Source organism: Dermacentor andersoni, chromosome 4 (genome assembly GCF_023375885.2).
Source record: "Dermacentor andersoni chromosome 4, qqDerAnde1_hic_scaffold, whole genome shotgun sequence".
Lineage (NCBI taxonomy): Eukaryota > Metazoa > Arthropoda > Arachnida > Ixodida > Ixodidae > Dermacentor > Dermacentor andersoni.
The window spans coordinates 57,778,185-57,804,012 of NC_092817.1; the positions used below are offsets into that span (position 1 = coordinate 57,778,185).

The window sequence follows — 25,828 nt, forward strand, 5'->3', positions numbered from 1 at the left end:
CATTTACTGAAGGTGAGTATGACTGTTTGCTCGCTGAAACTGCTGACTGCTTGCTCACTGAAATGATACTAGGACACGCATTAAAATTTCGATCGCAGTAGCCTAGTGGGCTGAAATAAATTGCTTGCTATTCACCATGGGGAATGTTCACACGCAGGTTTCGTTATGTATGTGGCTTTATTTCACTTTCTCCAGAGTGAAAAGTGAAAAGCTAGCATCATTGTTGCTTGCTTAAACGCTTAGACATTTAGTCGCAGTAGCAGTGCAGGCGGCGTACGTCTGTAGTGTTTTCAGTTGTATCTGAACGTTCAGGCCATCGAAAGAGCCAACCTACTGCTGCTGCGCCTGGAAGTGTGTGCCAGTGTAAATTCCCAGTGCAACTCCGCATTCTTTCTTGGCTTTAATCTTTGTCGATTTCTCCGCTAGTTTCTCTGTCGGACACTCGGTAGTATAGAGTTCCATGGCAGTTTGTCTCTAACCAAAAAGAGAGAGAAAAAAATATACTTCCGTTATAACTGCTTGAGCAGCGCGGTCAAGCCACCGTGGTAGATAAAAGGCCTTCCGGATTGTGCGGAAGCGGTAGACAGCTGTTCACTGCCTCCGTTCGCGCGCTTCTACGGTATCCAGCAGTCTCTCACGATGCGTGAACGAGATCCACGAAGCACACCGCGCTATCCGCTGCACAGTCTCGGCTGTTTTCTTCGCAGACAGACAAGCCGCCGCTTTGAGCTCCGAGATGCGCTCACAGCGGCCGATGGAGGAGAATGGTGGAATGAAGGGGTGTGCGGTGTGTGTGTGAGGCTGTGTGTGTGTGCAGGAATGAGCGTGCTTCGAGGGGGCCTTTGGGGGGAGGGGGGGCGCACGAGCTTTCTTCGTGCTTTCTATCCGTCACGGCGTAAAAGGGGGGGGTCGAGGCACCCAACAGAGAACGCGGCAGGAAGGGAGGCCTCCCTCGTCGAAGATGAGAGCGTGATGATCGCTCCGAGGAGAGGCGCCCGTCCGCGCAGTGTTTACACAACGCGTCACGCCCGTGCCCTGGCCTCACGCCGATAGTGCCGGCTCCTCTCGGCGGCGGTGGATCACGGCGGCCTTCCTCGCCGTGGCCCGGCGTTGCCTTGAGCTCTTTGTGTGCGCGATATATTACCGTATTTGCTCGAACCTAAGCGTCTCCCCTCCCCCTTCCTTTTACGTTATCTTTAATATTATTTTTCATGTCCATGGTTGATGATATCAAAATGGGAGAGCACCGGTTCTTAAGATTCGAAGCAAATAAGGTAGCCGACCATGGCGAAGTCAGGCCGAGAAAAATTTTCATGTAGAGAAACTGAACAAGGAAGCAGTCCGTAATTATTTACTATATTATATGGTCATCTTGGTACTAATGTGTTACATGCTTGCCGTCGCCCACGGTGTGGTAGTTTCTCGCTCATACTGTCTCTTATCGTGGCGCCATTCGCGTGGCCGTTCGAGCTGCTCTCTCCAACTGCCGTCGGCATCCAATAACAAGTTGTCCCTCGTTTTATCGAGCCTGTTGGCGACGCCATCGGCATTCGTAGCACATGCTTTCACCAGGGGCAGCTGTTGCGACGTCAGCGTTTTGCAGAACACGTGCCTTCGGGCCGTGGTATTCAAGGGCACTGGTGAAGCGGTGTAGTGCTACTGGCATTGAAATATTTTAGCATATCATCCTTTGTAACAGGTATTTTATGGTCATAATACACTTCACTAGTCTTTGTCATTATCTTAATACTTACAGATTTTTACGCGCGTTACAGCGAACATTTTAGGCCACTATACACCCACGTCACATCTGTACTCCTTGTCGTTGACCTTACCATCGATTACATCATACCATTTCTTGACGATCTTTGGTCAACATTGGCCTTGGCGCCTTAAAACTGCATGCATCAACATCGCGACGCCATACTTTTAATAGTGCGTGCACCACGACGTCGACTCGAACGGCGACAGCCCACACTTGCAGAGCAAGAGGTATGCCCGTATTTTCATGCGCAGCCGTTCTTTTTTTTTCTTCTTCTTCTTCTTCTTTATCTTTTTTTTTTTCTGCTGCTGCTGTCACTCCCTCGTGAAAACGGGTGCTTGGCGACATAGGTGCTTCCATCCTGAGTGATGCTTAAGTTTGAGAAAGTGCGGTATACAATGCAGAAAACGTCGTGTGCTTTCCCCATGGTGTGGCTTATACTGTCTTCTTTTCGTAGCACGTAATTTCGTATTTGCCGTCCGCGCATGTTCGCTTTTCCACAGGCGTTTGTTATGTCAGACCCTCGGTAAATATTTGCTGAGTAATGGTTTTGTCGGCGTTTGCTGTTCCCAATACATTTGATGCATTAACTTCTACGGCGGGTGTTTACAATTTGGTTGCCGTTACTGACCAGTTTCGACTCTGTATAGGGCTCAGCTTTGATTTTATGTGAAACGACATCGATGAGTGCCTGTATTTTTTACTTTTGTTTATCCAGTACCTTCGCTATTGGCACGGGCACACCGCCGCTTCACCGTTATCTCTATATATGATCAGCCATTGGACGAGACAGATAAGAAAGAACTGTAATCGAACTCAAAAAGAAAAATGCAATGTTAGGACCCTGCTTTCGTATACAGCAGCTGCTTTTAACAAGGCTGTGAAGGAAGTTTTTAGTATGGTACGTGATTGTCTTGCAAAATGCACTGCTGCTTAGAATGTAAAGTATACACACGTTGAACATCTACTCATTGGTACGAGCCTAGGCTTTGCTTGTCACGTAGTTAAGGGGACGTACTAAAGAGAAGTGTTGAGCCGTGTTAGTAAATTACTCTCCAGCATTAGCAAAGCGTCCACTCTTACCGTGAGAGGAGGACATAAATATGTGGTCAGCCGACGAAGGCGCGAAAACAAAATACGGGTGGCGACGCCACAATGAAGTTCTCGCATTGGCGCGCCGTGACGTCATGGGTTTTGACAGCGCCTTCTCGGGTTTGTGGAAATACAGAAATATTTCATTCTATTCTAACCACACCAGAGTCAACCAGTGTCTAGATTTCTGTGTTGAAACAGCCAAAATGCGGGACATTTAACATCATTGACGTCAGATATACCAGCGCTGAGGCTGAGGCGCGATGCCACAACCATGCTGAATTGTGCGTGCGCGTGTGTGTGTGGATTTGGGTGCGTATTTGTAAATTTATTGTAAAATTCATCACGACAGTGTGCGGCGTACTTATTGCGCTAAGCTGCAGTTTGATATCGTAGTTATTTAATGATACGCATATATCAAAGACTTACATACACGGCCGGCACGGAGTTCGGATATCGGTTTAAATCACGAAGATCAAACGTGTAAGCGAAGTGCTGATTTCTTATTGTGGCTCATGTTCGATTTAACCAGATGTAACATTATTGTCCAGTAGACGCTTTCGTCTTAAACTCCGGGGAAACATTTGCCGTTGAGAAGCTTCATTTGCGTCTTCGCTTCGTGTAGATTACGTTTTTTTTTTTTTTTTTGTTCTTTTGCCATTCTGTATAATGCCTCAGAAAGGCAGTGTGTTGGCACGGCTTCGTGAAACCACTGTACCGTTTAAAGTGATAGGGTGCATTCGGGCGGCGCGCCATCGAGTGGATGACCCTGTGAACGGCTCTATTTTAGCCGGCTGTTAAGAACCGTGCTTTATGTTTGTTTGCTTTTTTCGGGAAGGGCTGCTTTCGAGAATGTCACTAAATGTAACCATGTACATTATGGCGTCATGAAGTTCGGCGAAAAAGACCTGTGGCACTTATTGCCGCATTTTATGTTGTATTGTTTCTATACTTTGTCATTTACTAAGATTATGATTACTGAATTATGGTGGGTGATTATGTATTTATCGTCCACTACGCAGACTAAATTACTCTTTTTTATATTCCTGCATTAGCCCGTCCAACTGATTGTTGTTCTACTCGTAAGCGTTAATTTGCAATATGCGTATGCACGATTTATTATCCTGCATCAACTTCAGCAGCTCACTGTATACGTTATTTTGCACCATCTCACAGGAGGCCTTCCCGACATTTCATGCTTTCGAACTTCCTCCCGAATTCATTTGCTTTACGCATGCCGCGAAGGAAAATAAATACTTGAGCTTAACTTAGAAACTTGTGTTGTTGATGGCACCAAGGTGGAACGCCAGTTGGGTAGCAGTACCGCTATTGCAAAGTTTAAGAGAGTTAAATAGGCACTGAAATGATATTTCCGGCTAAACCTCTTTTTTTTTTTTGTTCGAGACGAAGCTCCTAGATCGACCTTTATATTCTAAAAAGAAAAAGGGACAATCCTCAGGGCACCGTAAATAGTTTAATATAATAGCTTTCCTACAGTCAGTTTTGCTTTCCTTTCTCCTGTGTGGTGACATCACGACACACTATGTGGTCACGTGGGAGCCGGAGATCACGTGGGAGTCTAGACGTCTTGGCACTCGCTCCTGCTCGCTCGATGGCCTCGTACGCTGCTATACAGCCGTTGCGAGGGGCTGTGTAGCAGCACAGAGGAGGACCGAGCGAGCCGGAGTGTGTGTCAAAACGTCTCAATGCTCTGCTCCCACGTGACGACACGCTGTGTCGTGACGTCATCATATAGTAGAAACGAAAGCGAAACTGACTGTAGGAAAATTATTATATTAAGTTATTTTAAGGCACTGTGAGGCTTACCAGTACATTTCCTGAGGTTTGGAGACACCAAACTTTCATTTAAAGCAAAATGAAAAAATAATAATAATAAATAAAAACTCACAATTACTGTGTCAGTATTCCTTGAATACAACTTTTCCATCTTTAATGGTTTTGTCCGCGTTGCACCCTTTTCATGCGCGAGTGAAACGTTTGTTGTCGCGCTTGTCGCCAACAGGACGTGCATAATACCTGTGCGTGAAAAGAGCTGTGTCCTAACGAAGCCCGTCTCTCCTGTCCTTTCTTTGCGCAGCCTCCATAATGTTCGCATTCGACAGCCAGAAGACGGTGAAGCGAGTCGTCAAGGCGCTGCCGTGCGTCGGAGTGGGCATCAAGTACGGCATTCCGCAGACCAGGTGGGCCGGCTTTGCGTTGCGTTCGATACCCCGAGGGATGCAATGACTCGGGCTAAAACGAAGCACATCCTTGCAAAAAAAAATCAGTGGATGATAGTCTGCTGCATCTCGACACAATATCTGTTGAAGGCACCACTAAGTCGACCGAGCGACAAGATATTTTCCATAAGAATGTTTGTAACGGTACGTTTCCACGCTGCCCTGCGCTGCTCTGCAACATTCTTGACCTGGCACTCAATATACTTGTCAAATATATAGCTTTGTTGCGTTCAAGGAATTTCTTAGACGGCGTTTTGAGAAGCACCGTCTATACATAAGATCTTGGAAGCAATAATTTGCACATTGTAGCCCGTATCTGCTGGTAAACAACTGTAATATATCCAAGACGAAACACAGTATCTGTTCTAGACAATAAAAATAACAGGGTAACAGGTGACATGAGAAAAACAAATTCGAAATTAAACAGGCAGGGCAACTCCTATAGTGATCGTAAACTTGTTTACACCGGTCAACTGAAAGGAAGGGCTGACAAACAGCACACATTAAGTACGTTTTTCTCCGCAATTAAATTAAAAGTAATCGCACATTAAACATACGAAGGAAACACGCATTTATAGAAACGATGGAAAGAAAAGCGGCCGATATTTTCACAAGAAGGATCGCCTTCTCTTGTCGAGATATGACTCGCCGTCTTTTGGTTCCGGCATTGAAAGTACCATGTGTCGTGTAGTATTCGAATAATATTCTGATCCCGTGTATACGTGGCTGACGGTGACCGCCTGTTGTCTCTGGCGCTGCTGCAGGCGTGCCTCGCTCATGTCTCCGCGGCAGATCTTCCAGCAGTCCAACATGACCCAGAAGTGGCAGAGGCGGGAGATTAGCAACTTCGAGTACCTCATGTTCCTCAACACCATCGCCGGTACGTGAACCGTTCTATCTTAACGTCGATGCTCGAGTGAAATGTGTGCTGCATTCGAACTCGCTTGCGAGAGCACTCAAAGAGCGTGTGCAGTTATACTATATAGGTTTTCTTTTTCTTTCTTTTTGTGACGAATACCGGACGCCTTTTGTTGGCTTTTTTTTTTTATTTGTTCAGTCCGCATGCGCCAGCTTCTTTAGTAGTCTATCGTGAACATATTTCGCTTATTTGATGAATCCGCTCGAGTTTGCACGAGTATGCAGAAATAAGCTGTGCATTTACGTTCTCCTTTCCTTTTCTCCATTTTTCAGTAATACGAGCTAGGCAGAGGGTAGCGAAACATTTAAGCGTCGAGTGTTCTAAGCGTCCGTCCCATGTCTGGCACCAATGTCTTGGCTAGCGGCTTCTGTTGGTTTCATCAATAACTTGCAGTGGACAAATGCGGCTTGCTTAAGTGAAACTTGGCCCACCAGTCCCCTCGGACCGTCAGAATTCGAGCACTCTTTCTCTTTTGAACAGGCATATTTTCGGATTCCTTGACGCACTTTCGCCGAAAAGGAGCGACCCACTTTTTAAGCACGCAAAGTTGGCTAGATCGATGCCGTTGCTAAAGCGCTCTCTACTGCGACGAGATTTCGCAAACTGCTGTCTGCGTGCATCCGCCGTGTGCAGGGCGCACCTACAACGACCTGAACCAGTATCCCGTGTTTCCGTGGGTGCTCACCAACTACGAGTCTCCAGAACTGGACCTCAGCCTCCCCAGCAACTACAGGGATCTGTCCAAGGTAAGTACATGTTTGTATCCTCGGGCACTGCCATGAACTCTTCTATAACATGCTATACAGCCTGCCACGGCGCTATATCGATGAACGCATGTTAACGAGGTGCGTTCCAGCTTAGAGAACACGCCTCGTTAGCATGCAGTAATAAAGTAGAACAATTACATGACATTGTGCGATAAAGTGGCTAATGACTCCTCATGCACATTTGTGTTGAAAAAAATTCACCGGCAGGTTTTCATATCGGATTTAATGGGACTGACAACTGGCCAGAATGCGTCGTGAGATTTTGATGGAAATGAAATGGGCATGATTTGTAGTGATAAGAATCCAGCTCGCTGTTCGCGATTTAAGGAAGAATGTTAATTTTAAATTGGCAAAGAAAGTCTCAAAAACCAGTAAGTGGCAAGGCCTGGCGGTGAAACCTTCGTATTACGGATGTATGCTATGAGATTACTGCACGTAAGTCAGCTATTATTAAGTAGAGCATAATTGCTTAAAATTGTAGTTGTATATTATTAGGCAACCGTGCTTTATTCTTTGCTTCGGAAATCAAAAGCGCTTTCCTGCGTGCACACGCAGTATTCCCCCCTATCCCGCTTTCCTCTTTTTGTTCCCCCTTTCCCTTCCAAAGTGTAGGGTGGCAAACCGGACGCTCGTCTGGTTGACCTCCCTGCCTTTCCTCTCTTTGCTATATCTCTATATCTCTCTTATGTAATGTCACCTGGCATATTGCCCAATCCTTCTATAGTTTCGTACTACAGGCGCGCAATGTCTTGATATCGATCAGCTTCCACTGCGCGAGCTCTGCCGAAGCTCTGTTGAGCGCAGAGTGGCTCTCTCGGGTTCGATGCGCGGGACCAGACCAGAGTGACGACGTCTTCGCAAAATGCGCAGCCCATCGGCGCGCTGAACCCGAGCCGGCGGGCGTTCTTCGAGGAGCGCTACGAGACGTGGGAGCACGAGGTGATCCCGCCCTTCCACTACGGCACCCACTACTCCACGGCCGCGTTCACGCTCAACTGGCTGGTGCGCGTCGAGCCCTTCACCACGCTCTTCCTGGCGCTCCAAGGGGGAAAGTTCGACCACGCGAACCGCATGTTCGCTTCCATCGCCCAGTCATGGAAGAACTGCCAGCGCGACACCTCCGATGTCAAGGTGCGCTGCTTGGGTCTTGTTGGTTGTTCTCCGTCCGAGTGTCTGTGCGGCAGAATTGACGGCTCTTGCCTTCGAACGCGTGCAGGAGCTGATCCCGGAGTTCTTCTACCTGCCCGAAATGCTGGTGAACAAGAACGGCTACCAGCTGGGCCGCCAGGAGGACGGCACGCCCGTCGGTGACGTCATTCTGCCCCCGTGGGCCGCCTCGCCCGAGGAGTTCGTGCGCATCAACCGCATGGCGAGTAGTCTCTGTCTCACTGTTCGCATTAAATTTAAACGTGAATCGTTCGTGCTCGTAAAAGAATAAGTTGCGTTGTCTGCGTAGAGAAACAGCGGATTTAGAAAGCTCCTTACTTTTTCCGCAAGGGATCACCACCGCGACTGTTTCGCGAAATGCAGCCACCGCGTGTGTGCCCTTTTATCTCTGCTACCTTCCAGGACTGGCGAATATCGTGATCAATCGCATCGTTGACCAAAAAGCAGTCTCACGAGGCGGTGACGCGCGCTCGATCCCGTGTTTTAATTCGCCTATGCGGTTATTCTCATGCTCCGCAGGCCCTGGAATCCGAGTTCGTCTCCTGCCAGTTGCACCAGTGGATCGACCTCATCTTCGGTTACAAGCAGCGGGGTGAGTCGTCTATCTCAACATAAACAAATATAGTGAAAAGTAATCGTTGAATTTCCAACACACGTCATCTGTGACGTTTTCCAATCCGTCTTCTCTTGCGTCCTACGAGAAACCGATCGATTTTTCATATCCGCCGTTGCCCCCACCCCTCTTACCCCACCCTGAGGGCTCCCAGACGACGTATCGGTGCGACGAGTCGAATTTATGGTACAATTGTTACTCGGCGAGTATCTGTTGCGGGCATAGGAACGACGGATGCTTGGAGAATGCGCGCGCCATCTCTCGTCCGCAGACCGCACCGAGGCGGGCACTGGCATCGCAGCAATCGGGCGAGCAGCAGCAGCACGCCTGCCCTCTCCTACTACGCGGTTGTCCGAGGTGGCGGCTAATTAAAATCGTGATCGCGGGGCGTGGCTCTGTTTGCGTTGCGGCCTCCGCGTCGTCGACGACGTCACGGCGGAGGAGACGGGCAGTGGGGAGGCGCCCACGGCGGCCCGCGCGTAACTCGACCTGCGTGCGTGCTCGCTCGCCAGCTCGCGGCGTTTCGCGATGAACGCCGGCCGGCTCCCTGCTCGAGTTTCGATTAGGCGCTCGGCCCATGAGCCCTCGCTTAATGGGCCCGGGATACGTATCCCGCCCCGTCCCCGCGCTCACCGTGCGTCGCTTGTTAATGACCTTATTCGTCTTGGGCGCTGCTCATCTTACCCCTGTGCCACCCGGCTAGCTTGTAGTTCGCTGTCGAGCACTCGCGACCGGCGAGGGCTTATAGCATCATCAGCGCGCCGCTGCGTCGCCCCGTGCTCTCTCTCTCTCTCTGTTAATTTTTGTTTCTTCTTCAACATAGGCAAACGCGAGAACAAAGGGCAGAATGCAGAGCGAGGATGCCAACTCTTTCCGTCATGGAGGCTCGGCTGGCTTCCTCCGCACTCCGTCTCGTTGATTGTACCGCGCCAACATTCGCCTGTATACGCGCAGGTATACGTATACGTGCGGCGTGCATGTCGTGGGAAAGATGGAAAATAGCGCGCGTTTTGTGCGCAGAGGCGCCCCCAGTGTGGCCCCGCCTTTAGGCGGAGTACGCAAACGATTCCTTTACACTGAGGTGCCTCGTGGTGCAAGCGCCTACACGGGCAGAGTTGAAAGATTGGGAAGCGTGCGAAACGTTGCGAATGGAAAGAGAGTTGCGAAAGAAAGAAGAGATGAGCCACGGCGCTGCGTGGTGCTCCCTTTATTTTGACGACGTTTCTCCGTTCCGATTTGTTTCGTCGTGCCTCCTTAACCCCGTGCGGATATAGCTTCAGCGAGAGTTCTGCAACGAAAGCCTATAGAAAGGCTTGCGAATAGTAACTTTTAAAACCGGGTCGAATGCTAATCGAACAATTCTCGAACGATAAGACAACTTCTTCCATTACAGTGCTCGAGTTCCGTGTATAGAGTACCGCCGAGAGCCTAGTTATACGAAAAGTCTCCCCGATAGAAGAATGCGATAGGTAAACCCAGCCCCTGTAACTATAGGATTATAATAATAGATATCTTTAGATTAGAAAACGCAAGCGGCTTGCGTGCGCAAGCCGCTTGCGTTTCCTCACCTAAAAATCTCCAATAACATAGGATTGGTGGCACGTTAGCATCGGTGTCGCACGAGTATGAGCCACAACATCGCCCCGATATCAATATTGTGCAGTGTATAACCTTGAGCTATGCGTTAGCTATTCTGTTCCGAGAATGGAAACGAGAAAAAATGAAACGCTCGCCGTTTAAAAAAAAAAAAAATTTTTTTTCGGGTGCTTGTTTGTCGGGCTGATTATTTGAAAACTATTCCACAAATGCTCGGTGTTTCAAATATCAGTTATTCGATTCGAGCATTGAATGGAATAGCAATATATTCGAATCGTTCATCGAATATTCGCGCAGCCCTGAAAGAAAACTCTGTTTGACGTCCAGTCGCCGAACGGGGTTTGTCTTCCAGTTCCGGCGACAGGATCGACATCTGGGTTATAGTTCGAGACGTATACATACTGCATGATGTCGCATTGTAAAAACGCCGATGACACGTACGCTGGGAGAAGGACGGGGCGCAGTACTTTCTGTCCTTGTCTTTTGTATTTTCGTTGTTTTTTTTTTGTTTTTTTTTGCGTTGCAACTTACAGTGGTTATCGCGGTGAGTGAGTGTGTGCGAATGAGCTGAAAAGGGAGGAAGCAAGCTTGTCAGCGTTTCAGACCGTCTGTTCCTCCTGATGCTCAAGGCTTAATCGAAACGTGCGGGCACGCCTTTGACCACTGAGACGAGTGCCCCTGACCGCCTAGCTTTAATGCATGCGAACTATTCTGAATAGTTCGGCTACACTATTTTGAGAAAACACGATCGTTAACCGTATTTTGTATCCTTATCTCTTGAAGGTTGATTATTTCTCTCTATACATCCAACCACTTCATATCGTGCCAGTTGTACGCAGGTTGTTCGTATATGTATAAAATGCAAGTGGTCGCTGTGTCTAGTTAATTTAAAAGCGTCATACCAGAGAGCAGAAGGAATCGATCGTCAGATGAGATATGGGCCCAAAATTCAGGTTCTCTCGATTACCATGCAAACATGTCGCGTGATGATTCTCGCTTTTGATCTGTTTTCGGTTGCCGCAAACGCTCGTTGCTGTTTGGCTTGCGTTTTACATTTGTTTGTGTTGCCTTGTGTAACCCTTGTTTGCTTTGTGTGCTTCTGTTTTATTCCCTTGTGATGTCTTCAGGTCCGGGCAGGAGAGCGAGTAAGTTTACGCTTGCGCACGGCTTGGCATTTGGGAATGAAATTGTGTGGTGGTGGTGGGGGTGAACCTGTATATGGAATATGTCTTTGTGATACTTTCTAATGCGGGCATCACGCGACATCTCCGTGAGTCTGAGTACTAGATGAACGCTGCCGTTCACTGTGTAACAGCTCGTATCGCTGTAGCAAAATATGGGCAGCTGTGACATAAGGCTTCACGGCCAATGCAAAGGGCCAGAAGGAAATGCATTTTGAAAAGATGGATCGCTGGGCGAAATAGTCTGGATTAATCTTTAAAATAAACAGTGCACACGAGTATAGTACATGTTATCGCACCGCCGAATTATATTATTATGATGTTACCGCGATGAAAAGCAACGCCGTTATCTCATTCGCTAAACAACTTTATTCTCCCTAGGTGACAACTTTCTTGAATGGTTCAAAAATTACAGAAAAAAAAAGTGAATTCGTCATTTCACACTCGGGGGGGGGGGGGAGGGGGGAGGGGTGTTCGGGGCAGATGACGCAGGCAAGGCAGATGACGCTTATTGTTGTGTGGCAGATATACACCGAGCAAACGTTTTCTTTAGAATGTGTGGGACAAACATACACCCGAAAGGGTGCAACTGTTTTTCTATCTGCAGACAGAAAAACAGTTGTTGCGTCGCTGACGTCACGCGGCGGTGGCGGTGGCGACAGTTGACTGCGAAGCGAGTGAGACGGCGACGGAGGGCGCTTGCCCGGTACCTAGCGGATTGCGCGGCACACTCTAAAAACAGTTGCACCCTTTGGGGTGTATATTTGACACACAACGATAATCATCATCTGTCTTATCCGCATTTCCTTTCTTTAACGCGGCGAGCCCGGTACTTTCCAGTAACGAACGACATGCGCGTTATCAGCATGACATAGCATTCCCGACAGGAAAGCAACGAGCGCAGCGTTTTCAAGAAAGGAAATGCGGGCAAGACAGATGACGATTATTGTTGTGTGGCAAATATACACTCCAAAGGGTGTAAACGTTTCTTAGAGTCTAGGCCTCGGAAGTACGATACGACCGAGGATGTTCGCCAAGCGCGAAACGAGGTGCGACGTGCGAAGCCGTGGGAGCAAGGCGTTCGAGCGCGAGTGATGCTGTCCCCTGCCGAGAGGGTGCAACCTAATTGTGTTTGGCGTGTGTTACACATTTGTATTGCACTTACTGGCGACAACCTCGCTGCACGATTAGGTAGTGCATTAAGTGCTCGCATGTGTCGTTGAGGAGGTCGACCTAAAGCGCCACAGGTATACTTCACGCTGCGGCTCATTATGTCTTGCAAGAAGTCTGACCCCACCGATCGTATAACTGAATGCATTGCCAGTTGTGCAGCAGGCTTTCGCCTTCACGTGTTAGGAGTGTAACACGCTGCCGAACTTTTCCTAAACTTTAAATGCCCGGTAAAGTCGTTTACACCCGAGGGTGTAGGATCGAATCGCCGGCCGTGGCGGCCGCATTTCAATGGGAGTGGAATGCAAAAACGCCCGTGTGCTGTGCATTGGGTGCACGTTAAAGAACTCCAGGTGGTCAAAATTAATCCGGAGTCTCTCACTATGGCGTGCCTCATAGTCAAATCGTGGTTCTGGAACGTAAAAGCTCCGAATTTAAATTTTAACGCCGTTTACAGTATCTCCAGTTGTCCTGAGGAAGTTATAGCGATTCGCTGACGTCGTCACAGCTGTCATGTTCTATTATTACAATATTGCCTCATCGAAAACTGCGCCTTTACTAAGCCGCTCCCGTTCAGCAGGGCAGTAAGCACTGTGAATCACATGCGTTCTAGTGTGGCGTTCGTGACGGCATGTGCAAAGCATTTGAGTATAGTGTGTTCGAACGAAACCCGTTAACTGCTCTTCACTTTTTTGTACCTTGGACAAGTTAGTTAGTTAGTTAGTTAGTTAGTTAGTTAGTTAGTTAGTTAGTTAGTTAGTTAGTTAGTTAGTTAGTTAGTTAGTTAGTTAGTTAGTTAGTTAGTTAGTTTTTTTATGACATAGGATCAACTCGAGAAGCATCGGGCCCATTGGTTATTTACTGCATACTGGGAAAATCCGGTCCCGACTCGGCGCCCGGACCGCTTTAACTGCCCTATTGTTCCTGACCAGGCGTTCGTTTTCATTCTCGCCTCTACTGTACGAAACTGTTGGTGCGTGACGCCTGTCTGCGGGTGCCCGAAGCAATTTGTCGACGCTGTTGAGGCCCCGTGCGAGCCTCGGCGAAAGAGTGGCGCCGCGCGTCCGGTTCGTCTCCTCCGCTGCACGCTCGCCCTCCGTGCTCGCGCAGCGGGGTGTCGTGGGGAGGAAACGCGTTTAGGGGGCAGAAATCTCCGTCGGGGCCAAAGTATTCCGCGCGGCCATCCGTCTTGGTGGTTTTCGGGTGGCATCTCGCGACCACTGCAGTTCCGACTCTAAAGAGGCTTTTGCGGTGGGCGCGGTCACATCTCCGTGCTGCGCATGCGCAGTCGTCCGGCGCTCGGGTCACTGCTCTCCCTAGTCGACTCGGAGCAACGTTGCCAGGAGTCGCACCAATCGCCAGTGGCAGTGCATCCTTTCGATTGTGTAAAACGAAACATCAGGTCAAGTGTAACATCCGGAAAGTATTTTTGTTTGGCAGGGCCGTTCGGATAGGTCATAGATGGAGCGAGGGCATTCCGATTTTGGATAAACTTTCTTTTTAAGTGTCGGCATTGTAGTGGTTGGTTGCTGGGAGGGTATTGGTATAACTTGTTTAGACAGTCCACGTATAGCACCAGGTTCAATATGCAGGTTCCACATTGAACTACACCTTTGTCACGCTCATCGATCAGCGCGAGCGCTTGGTGTCGCTAATCACCGAGTGGGGCTAAAATGCCCTGTTGACGTACTTGAGGAGGCTTTATGTATGATTACATCTTCTTGTGACCTCCTTGAGTAACGTGGGCATTTATGGCCTATTGGTAGGGGTTCATTATAACTTAAGGATGGCGCAACAAACCAGGACATGGGAAGACAGAAGAAGGCGCTTGCGGCTTTCTTTTTTTTTTTTTCTGCTATTTCATCTGAGCTTGTCGTGCTTCCGTTATATATGGACCTCCTTGACTTCCACATGGCTTCCGCATTTCCTCTCTTCACTTTGTCGTTGTTTCGTCGCACTTACGTGTTCATAATTCTATACTTTCAGGTTAAGAGAGAGGTGCACGTGGCGCTGTAGTCAAAACGGATACATTTTGTCCAGCCTTATTCACACGGTCCTCTGTCTCCCTTTTGTTTCTGTTGCCGCATACGTCCGCATGTTTCGTTCACCCTTTGCGCTGTTGAGCGGCTGCTTTTCAGTCTGTCTCGGGCGGACCACTCCTGGGCCCGTCTCTCTCTCTCTCTCTCTCTCTCCGTGTATGTGGAGAACCAGCGTGCCCACGTGTCACACAGTTTTAAGCAGGGCCCATTAGGAATCAACCTGCGGGTCGCCGCTTCTCGGGCGGTGATCGATTAAGCGCGCTGCCGAAGCCAGGAAGAGGCCAGCCGTGGCGGCGCCGAGGGAGCGGCGTACGTGTGGCATGGCAGCATCACTAGTTCCGTGCAGTGCGTGGCATTCGGAGCAGCGCGGTTTGTATACAGTCACGCCCCGGTAGTCGCGCAACGCGCTGCACCTTCTCGTGGCCTGCGCGTTCGAAAAGGTTTCAGGGAGCTTTCTTCGGTGACGCGCATTTATCGAAGTACGTAAGTGGTAAAGATAACGAACAACGCCATCGTCTTGCTCGCACCGTTGTTTTCCTTGTGCTGTATAGTTTTGCGCCAATTTGCGCATTTTAGTGTGGCTCATTGTGTAAAATGCCGTGTGTCGGGGCATGCATGGTTCATGCGAAAAAAAGAAAAGAAACGAAAAAGCGATGTTTTCCGCGCGCACCGTCGTAGCTTCACCGTCGGAAAAACACGACGAGAACTCCCGCCGACAAGCAGCCGAAAAAGAGATGGGTGTCGCCCTCTGCCGCTTGGTAAATAAAACAAGCAGATTGCACAGCAGGATTGCATGGCCAAGTTGTCTCGGAAGAGCGCGCTTCTTTTTGATGGCCCAGTGCGCATTTGGCCTAGGTTTTCTTTCTATCCTATTTTCTAGACGTACTAGGGCAGGCATGCCGATAACGTGTTTTACTATACAATACAGGCCCTCTAGGTGCAAAATTTGAATATTAGCAAATCGGCTGTAAGCATCTTTCTTTTTAATGAACAATATAACTACTTGTTTGAATTGCAATGAATCGTGCGTTAAATTGCCATCGCGAGACCGTTATAAGATCAGGACAATGATTTTCTTCATTTTTGCGTAAACAATGGGACATAGTCGATAAAAGGCTCATCAAAAGCGATGTACCTGCGTTAAATCTTTCCTCAACACTCTTTGTAGATTGTAAGAAACGCTAATAAACTTGCGCAATCGCTAGGCAGTGTCGTCATGAACCATCTAACCCAAATGATTTCTTGCACGTGCAGCTGTAAGTCCAAAATTTCACTCGAAAGGCTGCCTGACCTTTCCTTCAACTTTTCGAAACCCTGCCACATCTTCTTTTACGCGTAGGCGAGAATAAACATGGTGACTATTGGGCGAATTTCTCAATACTCTTCCGACAGAAGTAAAATCGGATAAATCTCATGATGATGAGTGATAGTTAATGATGTCCCCGTCTAGCATTCTGTGTGAGACACATACGTATAGCATTCTGCACACGCACATATATTATTCAGAATCCACACATTCTAGCATTCTCACACATAGCACATAAATATACACATCTCACACATAGCACATATATCTACACATATCTGCTTTATCTCGTAAAATGACCTATGTTGAACTTTGAACTTTATTACGTAGCTTTACATGATGCGGGAGAGCCAACAGAAAAAGCGTGTCATAGATGACAGCTTGACGGAGCCTCGGGCCACCCTTTACTGTCAGAGGCAGCGCAGAAAAAGCGACAAGATATGTAATGCACATAATACACAATAAATACATACATAAATATAGTACATGATAAACAAGTAGCCGTGGAACTTGCGGGCATGCTGAAGGCAGATAACATAACATAGGATGTAGGTAATTTGGATCAATACAAGCTACATAGAGCATGTAAATGTAGTATATGAATGCTGTGTAGGAAACGAAACAAAGATCCAACTAATAGAAATCAATATTACACAGAAAGCAACATAAACACCAAGAAAAATAAGAAAAATTAGTGTATATACATATGGTATTTTAGTAAATATTACATATTTCTCGGAAAGAGAGGGTTTCAATGTTCGTGGCTCTACTGTGTAATGTGTTTAATAGTTCAGGAAGTAAGTTATGTAATGTTTGAATGCCATATGTAGTTCTGAATGTTGCAACCATTCACTGTTGAACGTTGCGTGTGTGATACACTGTAACATTTTCATGTAGATTAGCGATTAGTCTAGAAAATATGTTTTATTTTTATTACTTGTTTGAAGACATTGCAAAGGCGATAGCCGTACATTTTGGAAACAGGCATTACAATGTATTTAATTAATAAATTCTGAGTATGGAATCTTGATGGCATGTCATTTTCCATAGCACGTAAAACCTCTTCTTGAATTTTGGGTATTTTGTCTAAATTCTATTTAGTCGTTTAGCCCCCAACCAGGTGACTGTAGTTAAACATATAAAGTTAAACAATGTGTTGTATACTATCATCATAACACTGCACGGTAGTATTTGACGATTCCAGTTATCAATCCGACGATTTGTGACAGTTTGTTTCCGAGAAGAATCATATACTCATCCCAAAACACGTTTCCCTGAACAACTACACCTAATGATTTAGTATTGCGCACACTTTCAATAGAGCTAGACTGGAAGAAAAAAAAAAAGATTTTCTTTGTAGTAGCATCTTTGTTTTTAGCATGCAATATGAGCGCTTTCGTCTTGGTAATGTTTATGCTTTGGCCATTCGGATAGTTTAATCAGTGATATGTTATGACGGTATATATAAGTTCGTCTGCAGTTGTTCTTGTTAAAAATAAGCTAGTGTCCCTCTGTAAGTGTCCCTCTGTATGGCAGGAACACTAAGAGGTGCAATGAAGTCGCCACGCGGCTGAGCATCGGGAAGGAAGTTTGGCAAGCGGCGCAGTGAAGGGGGGAGGCGGGGCACGCTGAGCACGTGCCCCCCGCCCCTCGAGATATTATGATGGAATGTGGCCGGCCCAGTTCCCCCCTCCTTCCCCCTCCTCCCCCCCCAAAAAAAATTCTGGCTACGCCACTGCTGGCAACGGCTTTATATGCGTTTCATAACGGCTTTGCCGCTGTACACACATGTAATGCAGTGAAGCATACTCGTTGTATTGACACTTTCACTGCTTTTTCGGTGCCCTGGAGATCTTGCGCCGCCAGCTTATATTCTCAGGCGCTCTTCTGGGGCCTCCGTTTGCCGGTATTATTGTTGCTTTCGCATATTAAGTGAACTCGCCGCAGTACAATGGCGAATTGCGGTGAAGCGGACTAAAACACATTCGCCATTATAAGAAGCATATAAGACACTTGCCGGAAATCTTTGTTACTTGTTGGTCACAGCCCACAGCTTTCAGTGCAGTAGGAACGACAAAAAGGAGGGGAAGGCCGCAAGGGCATGGCAGTGTCGGCAGTGCGAATGGTTCATAGAGAGATGCTCAAACACCAGACCACAGCAGACATATTCGACATTTTTCATAAAAAGGCGTTGCATGGCCTCTTTAAAATGAGGCAGATCTGTTCGAGGAAGTAGTGGCGAACATGTCTATGTTGTCTCTCTGGTTTCCGAAACCTGAATTGTACATGGTGGGCGAACCTGCGCATCGTCTTTGAGGAACTGTCTGCTAAATCTGGGGATGTTCGGAATATTAAAAAAATATATATTTGGGTACTGGCCATTTCTTTTATTGCGGTCAATTATGTGGACACTCCAGGCGAATTTTTACCGTCGCCGTGTGTTCGGTATGAAGCGAAAGTGCGATAAGATCCTTTCGCGCCTCGCGCGTAGTGTGCTGTAGTTGCAAGGGAAACGTGCGCGTGATCAAGCGGTGGGGGGGGGGGGGGGGGGGGGTTGAAGGCAGGTTAGCGCGCGTCTTCTCTACACTGGATGCCGCTGTACATGGCTGTCTGTGCGGCTGACCGCATCCACGGGCACGGGCAACGCGCACTATCTTGGAGGTAAACCGCAACGGGTGCAAATAAGGACGTGCCGACATGGCTGGTGCCTTGACGCGTACTATGTTCCCGCACGCCTAGCGTTCGAGGTCCCGTAATCGCAAGTTTCCGAGAAGCGCTGAAGCGAGAGGCTGCACGAAGCGTTCACGCCACGCGTTACTGGCACTCTTCGTCACGCCAGCATTGTGACAGTGAGTGTCCGTGGTCATCGAGTGAGATCTGCTCATGTTTTCCTGCGTGCGCGTGACATCATACTTGTTAATTTAATGAGCAATCGAGTGTTTACTACAGTTGATACGGCCCATGATACTGAGAGCTTCATTTCGTGTAGTTGTCCAATACTTTCCTATTACTACCAATGCTTCGCCTTTCGGGCGATACTGCATTTTTTTTTTTCTCGAATGAGTGATCATTTGCAACGAGAAGGAGACGTTCAGTTTCCTTTTCTAGGCCGCTGTGACAGTGATTCAACACTAGTTTTCATGGTCCTGAAGCTTTGCAGAAGCAAGGCATGCGCAATGATTTGGCAAGCAATGAGAACATACCATGCAGAGGGCATAGGTGAAAATGCTTGTACGTGTGAAGTTTCCAGGATAGGTCATTTGCTCTGAGTTAGTTTTTTTTTTTTTTTTTTGAATGAAAACAATGCATCCTAGAACAATCACATGCTTGGTCAATTTGTTAAAAAAGACGTGTGGGGTTTTACGTGGCATAACCGCGATCAGATTACGAGGCACGCCGTAGTTTTACTCCGGAAATTTGGACCAATTGGAGTTCTTTAACGTGCACCTAAATCTAAGTACACGGGTGCTTCCGCTTTTCGCCCTCATCGAAATGCGGCTGCCGTGGCCGGGATTCGATCCCGCAACCTCGAGCTTAGCAGCCCAACACCATAGCCACTAAGCAACCACCTCTGATTGTCTAAATGATTTATGTAAATCATCTAAATTATTTATGTGATACTGACATTGCATGTTTGTCATGTTTTGCATGCACTAAATTACTTTCGTTTTCTTTCGTTTTGCTGTTGTGTCTGTCGGGTATATTGTCAATTCCAGGAATTGCGCTGATAACTGTATTTCCATAAAAAAAGTAAGGGCTTTCTGCCAGAATTACCAGCGTGAGAGCTCAGCCACTAAGCGAATAAGGCCAGCGAGAAAGCCCGCTTCTCGAAGGCAGGAGGCGTGTTAGAATAGCGAGAGCGTGAACTCTGCGCACAGAAAGGGAATGGGGAGATGGTGCTTGCGCGGGGTCCGACTACTGTATGGCTCATCAGGCTAGCTTTAGTTCCTTTTACAAGTTTTGGTGACTCGTATGCTTACAGTAGTACCTATCACTGCGGGTTAGGGCTTATAGCGAGCTGCCAGGGCCGTGTCAGCGGTAGCATGCACACGTTCAGCCTCTAAATGGCACCGAGTGATGCGCTGCAGAAAAACACAGCATTACCCTAAGTTAACGAATACAGGTTTATTTGCCTTATGGTGGCACCCAATACTGCACAAGCAACCGGGCCCGAGCGGCACGGGTAGCAAAGAGGCTCCCGCGCCAAGAGCGACAACACAAATGATGCTGCTAGCACGTCGCTGCGGGAGGATGGCTCCCCATGACACTCCACTAAGGGAAATGTGTCCCTGCAACTGTGCTGCGTACTTTCGCGGTAACCAGCGAGCCAGGTCGTGAGAGCATAGAACAGTCTTCGTCAGCTTGAGCCTCCAATGAGTACGGCTCGGCATGTTACGGCCACACGCAAGCACCAGGCACCAATCTTTGGCTTAGCATTTGTAAAAGGAGCAACCCAAGATATGCGTTCGCCATAGGTGCAAGGCACCGTAGACGCGCTCAATTCCGAGGGATATCCGAGGGGCCTGTGGGAAAGAGGAAGCAATGTGTACACACCTCGTGCTGTCCCGCAGATGTCTCTCTCCCTCTGCGCTCGCTCTTGCGGTCGCGCCCCACACCGGTTGTGCCGCACGCGGCTGTCACTGCGAGAGCCAATACCGCGCAACTGTTCCGTGGAACACTACCCACCGGACCCTTGGGGGTGGAGTGACGGTTGTGTAACAGCCCGGCCATCACTCCGTCCCGCAGAGGTGGGAAAAGAAGAGGCGCAGCGACGGCAGAATAGCCAAAATGCTAGGTGATTCCCACAATCCCCATAAAGTTCGTGGATGTCATTGCATTATGTGTCATTAGTTCGTGCTATAGTCATGAATTTTCTTCCCTTTCTCTTCTCCTTTAACCAAGTTGTCAAATGCACCGTCTCCTGCCTTCACTTGCTCATCGAGTTACATTTGTGGTCGCATTGTACATTTGCGAGTTTTAAGGTATTTCATAGCTCATGCTTTAATTTCTGTGCAAATTGTCACTTATGTACATGCCTTTCTGCACGCAGGTCCAGAAGCTGTGAGAAGTACCAATGTGTTTTACTACCTGACCTATGAAGGCAGTGTAGACCTTGAGAACATGAAGGACACTGTCATGAAGGAGGTTAGTGTGTGCACTATCAGGTCTTCACACTAGTGTTCATTGGCTGTAATAGTGCGGTTGCGTGGATCTTGTAGAGTGCGCAGCGGGACTACGTAACCACGCTTACATATTGGTGCTTACTTCGTTGTTCTACGTGCTTGGGTTACCTGATATTTACGAGGAACCGGTGGGAGCACTGACGGTTCTACTTAACATAAATGAATTTGACCGTGTTGCTGTTGCCTGTTTGCTTCTAACATTTTTTTTTAATCTGTACTTCAGGGTTTAAAGGCATTCAAACTTTCTTCATTACGGTTGACTTCCTTTAATTCGATACTGGTTAATTCGATCCGGACCGAATGGCCCGGCTGTTGCCCATACATTTCTATGTGCCCAAACTTCTGTTATTTAGATATCAAAGTTGGCCTTCGCCAGATAATTCGAACTTGACTTGTCTTCACCGCAATACACCCGTGTTATGCGGTGAAGCGTACCAAGAATGAAACAGAGCTACTGTCACGCATTTTTGTTTTCTTTTTTTAAAGGGTATTTAGATCTCTGTTTCAAAGTCGCGTTGTGAGGTACATAAAAACGGAGCGCGCCGGGAAAGAGAAACAGCAGCGCCGGAGGAGGGTACTGAGAAAGAGCGACTGAGCGCAATCGGAAAGTTGAGGGAAATGTCAGCGGCGGCGCTGAAGGGCGTTGAGGGAAAAGGCAACAGCGGCGCTGGAGAAGAAGGATATGTCAGCAGCAGTGCAGTAAGGGCGTTGAGGGCAAGCGCGGTGTCGGCTCTGGGGAGGATGAAGGAAATGTCAGCAGCAGGGCAGTAGGCCCCCCGTTGAGGGCAAATGCGTTGGCGGCGCTGGGCAGGAGGAGGGAAATGTTCTGGAAACGGCGGCAGCACGCTCGCCTTGTATACGTCGCCGCGTGGGCTCAGAGTTTCATTCCACATCGCTATAGGTGACGGCGCACCAGTACCTAGTCGCGGGCGGGGAAGACTGATGAAGTACGCCACGGCGGAAGAGGCTAGAGCAGCTCTAAATGGGGGGGGGGGGGGGGGGGGGCTCGTCGTAATCGCCGTCGGGAGGAAGCGGTTATGGATGAAGATGCGGCAGCAGCCCGACGAGAGCAAAATGCCGCCCTCATGCGACGCAGGCGCTCTGGGAATGCAGAATTGGTGAAGAGAGAGGCCGCCGCCGCACGTGCAAGAGGAGCCGCAAAGTTCAGCCGCAGATCAACAGAATGTCCAACATTCGCTTTCACATTCTTAGAAAGTTCTAAGCATCCCCCGTAATTCTCTTTTTTAATTATGCAGGCGCGCACGTTCTGTCTCTGGTCACAGTACAAGCACCGAAACGCCTAATAAGTATACCAGCAGCCATTCAGAGCCGTCTCTGACGTTACTGTGGCGATTTGAGCCCTTGTTTCGCTCGCCATACGCGTCTCGTATACGAGACCGTTAACGGGGCCTAGTACGCGTTCCTTAATTATACGTGTGAAGAAAATCTGTGTTTTGGCAAAGCTATCGAAAAGGAAGGCGGTAAAATGAAAAAAAAAAAAGCTCTAAGAACGTCTAAAGCCATTAAAAGAGCGGGGGTGAGTCTAAAACTCTTAAGGCCTACCAGTAAACTTATTAGGCATCTCGGTGCTCTTACTGTGACCGGAGATGGCGCATGTGCGTGTGTAAATTAAGGAACACGTGCTATGTCCCGCAACATTGACACATTTTCCGCTTGGTATGCTTCGCCGCTTATCGCAGCTGCATTGCGGCGAAGGTAACTTTAAAGGCAATATTGCCAAGTGAATCAACGGCATGTAATTCTACCCGCTGGGTAATTCGACTAGTTTCGTCCGTTTCGCCAGGATCAAATTAACGCAAGTCGACTGTATAAAAAATGTGATTTAATATACATGGATGTTCTATCCATGAGCCCTTCAGCACAGCCAGATTTCTAAGTCGGCATGCACTGGAACTTTCATATATAGCTGCAACTTTCATCAGCGATGAGAGCGGAAATGCGGAAGACATCAAAATTGTTGTTTAGCACAGGGTAGTGTGTTCATTGCATAAATGATGACAGCTGGAACTTGGCCATTATTATTCTAGATTTTTGAAAGGCTAGGCCACATTCCTGGAACATACATTGCCATCTATACCCATTATAAATGGTATAAAGAGCAGTGTAAGAAATAAATTTAATAAAAAGCAGCTAAATTTTAGCATACCTTGGATGAAATATTGCGCTTATTTGTACTTGTTTTTAGAGTCCTAGCCACACGTTGGCCTGAAGTCACCTGGTCGCACTGGGTGGCAGAATGTAGAGGTGTGTTTGGAGCTGGTAGGGCCAGAGAACTACTCGGGAAGGATGGACAAGCAATGGCAATTGATAATTAGATCAGAAAGAAGGTGCCCACTAAGCAATTAACAGTGAGGGGGAACCAAAATTTTGGAAATTTTGTAATTTTACTATTTGAAATTATAGGACCAAGAAATGGCAGACTGATGAAAGCAACGAACAGGCAGCAGCTCTTGCTTGTCCCACCTTCCTCTGTATTGTTCTTTAAAAGTGTGAATTCTAGTGCGAACATACATGAACTTGCCAAGATTTCAGTTCCTCTGCAGTGATGCATGCATGTCTGTCAGTCAGCATTAGTAAGTGTTTGTGTACAAGGTTTAGACAGCTAAAAAAATGTAGTGTTCTATACAAGCTCAAAACTCTGCACATGCTCTGCATTGTGGCCTAGCTGCACTTGTCAAACATTGTGTCTGTCTGAAAAAAAATGGCAGAGACTGAATGTTGAAGGAGTAACAGTGAAATTTTAACAATGCACTGAGATAACTCATGGTGTAAGAGAGTGAAGTTTCTTAACAGCTTGTTACACCAGCTGCACATCTGCAATGGTGACAGAAATTTATTGTGATTCAGGCACAGCACTCTCTGTTGCTGGTGGTGGGTATAGATTATGTCCAATGATCAAAACATTGTTAGTGTACTGCTCCTTCTTTTATATGGGAATCATTTCACACACAGAATTATTTCATCCTGTTCGCAATGTATGGGCACATGCCTGTGCATACTGTAAAAGCTTGAATGACATGTCATGCTTATGAAGCCAACAGATAATAATAGCACACATCTTTTTCAAGCTTGCTTTGAATGTGCGCACCTTTTCAGGGTTAACTATGCACATTACTGACGAGGATTTAAGTTTAGACACAGCACTAAAGCAGCAGCAAACTTAGCACAGCAAATACTAACAAGTAAAACATTGTTTCTAGCGTCACAGCAACTTTGCTGTTGCCGATTTTGCTTGCTTCAGGAACTTGTCTGTAAACTTGCTCTAAGCAGGTACCCCGCTTTTGTCCCTTCACCGTCAAAGAACTTTCAGTGTAGAGTTCCGAGACGGACTAGCGAAACTTTTTCCGCGATTGATATTTTTCATAAAACTTGACTTGACATTCATAAAATCATAAATCAATCCCAAATTTGTAAGCTCAGTGAAAAATTCTGTGTAAAGTTGGCAAGTATGTAACTTGCAATCCTTCGCTTTGTCTCTCTTTCTGAAAGGCTATTGAGAACCAGATCAAGAACTTCGGCCAGACTCCGTCGCAGCTTCTAATGGAACCACATCCTCCTCGCAGCTCAGCGATGCACATTGTGAGTGCTAGTAGAGCAGTAATAAGTGTTCTCGGAGCAGGAGTGTATGAGTAGTGTCGTGCATCACACTGATGTGCTTCTTGACCGTTTCGTACAGAGCCCAATGATGTTCTCACCTGTGACGGAGGAGCTGTGCATGATTATGAAGTTCCTGTCCAACTCGCCCATCTGCCACATCTCGGCCAATACGTACCCACAGTTGCCACTGCCCTCTGTTGTTACTGTTACCTGCAACCAGAACTTTGCTGTCAACCGGTGGAATTGCAATTACTCTGGTGTGTGCTCATAGTGCTTAGTTCTTGTTAAATGCTTGCCACTTAGAGGTCAGTGTCTAAGCTTGTGGATGCATCTCCCCTTCAGTTATACATAAATGTGCTACCATGGCAACTTGGTCAGAAGTGTCTTGTTCGAGCAGCCATTGTACAAACACATGTCAAGTAACACTGAAGAACAGAAATGTGAAATGAACAGTAAGAGAAACTACTGCAACCACCTCGAACCTGTAGAGAGTGGATTAAATAAAATACCCATTCACATGTGTTCTGTTCTGTTGATGGCTCATGCAATTTCTGTGTTAAATCGTTGCAACCGCCTCATTTAGTTGCCATGGTATTCATGAGAAATGAGCAACTATGGTCAGCGAATTAGATTGCTGAAAAGTTAGTTCTTGTAAGTAATAACTTGTCCTTGAGGCACAGAAATAAGAAAGAATGGATCATGGTCACTGATTTAAAAAGCATGATGGTTCTCTGTATAAGCATAAGCTGCTACTCTCTCGCAACAGTCTACTGTAGTGTTGCTTCATTTATGGCAGTCAAAGGCAGTAAATGATACCATGACACCTCAGTAACGCAACAATATCTAATTGATAACATGCAGCTCTACACTTCTAACCTAATGACAGACCTGACATATGTGTTGCCATAGGCAAAATCAGCAATGCCCTCTGCTCGAAAAGTGTGCTTTTTCTTAAATGTATTCTTGCTATTTGGTCTCTTGTTAGCAATTCAACACTGCACCATTTAAATGAGCTTTGGCCATGAATTCGACTTAATAGAACAGTTTTCCATGAAGTAGAGTGTTGTGGTTTGACGCTAGCAGACGCTGGTGACTTGCACGGCATTCAAAGATACCACAATGCTTTAGTGGGCATGAGCCAAGCGCACCAGCCATCTTGCAAATTATACTGAAGA

The 25,828-nt window shown here is 47.3% G+C and overlaps 1 protein-coding gene across 2 annotated transcripts in view; it reads left to right on the plus strand.

The window, feature by feature from the left end:
* Positions 1–25,828, plus strand: part of rg (A kinase anchor protein rugose) — a 346,775-nt gene that overhangs the window by 307,940 nt on the left and 13,007 nt on the right. The window contains exons 39-48 of one of the 2 annotated variants that reach the window (XM_055073810.2): positions 4,953–5,055; positions 5,859–5,974; positions 6,647–6,759; positions 7,651–7,911; positions 7,997–8,149; positions 8,467–8,539; positions 11,284–11,301; positions 20,903–20,997; positions 24,546–24,635; positions 24,733–24,910. In XM_055073810.2, coding sequence (XP_054929785.1) covers positions 4,953–5,055; positions 5,859–5,974; positions 6,647–6,759; positions 7,651–7,911; positions 7,997–8,149; positions 8,467–8,539; positions 11,284–11,301; positions 20,903–20,997; positions 24,546–24,635; positions 24,733–24,910 — 1,200 coding nt within the window. The remainder of the gene's footprint in view (positions 1–4,952; positions 5,056–5,858; positions 5,975–6,646; positions 6,760–7,650; positions 7,912–7,996; positions 8,150–8,466; positions 8,540–11,283; positions 11,302–20,902; positions 20,998–24,545; positions 24,636–24,732; positions 24,911–25,828) is intronic. The other variant, XM_050182990.3, reaches the window with a different exon arrangement.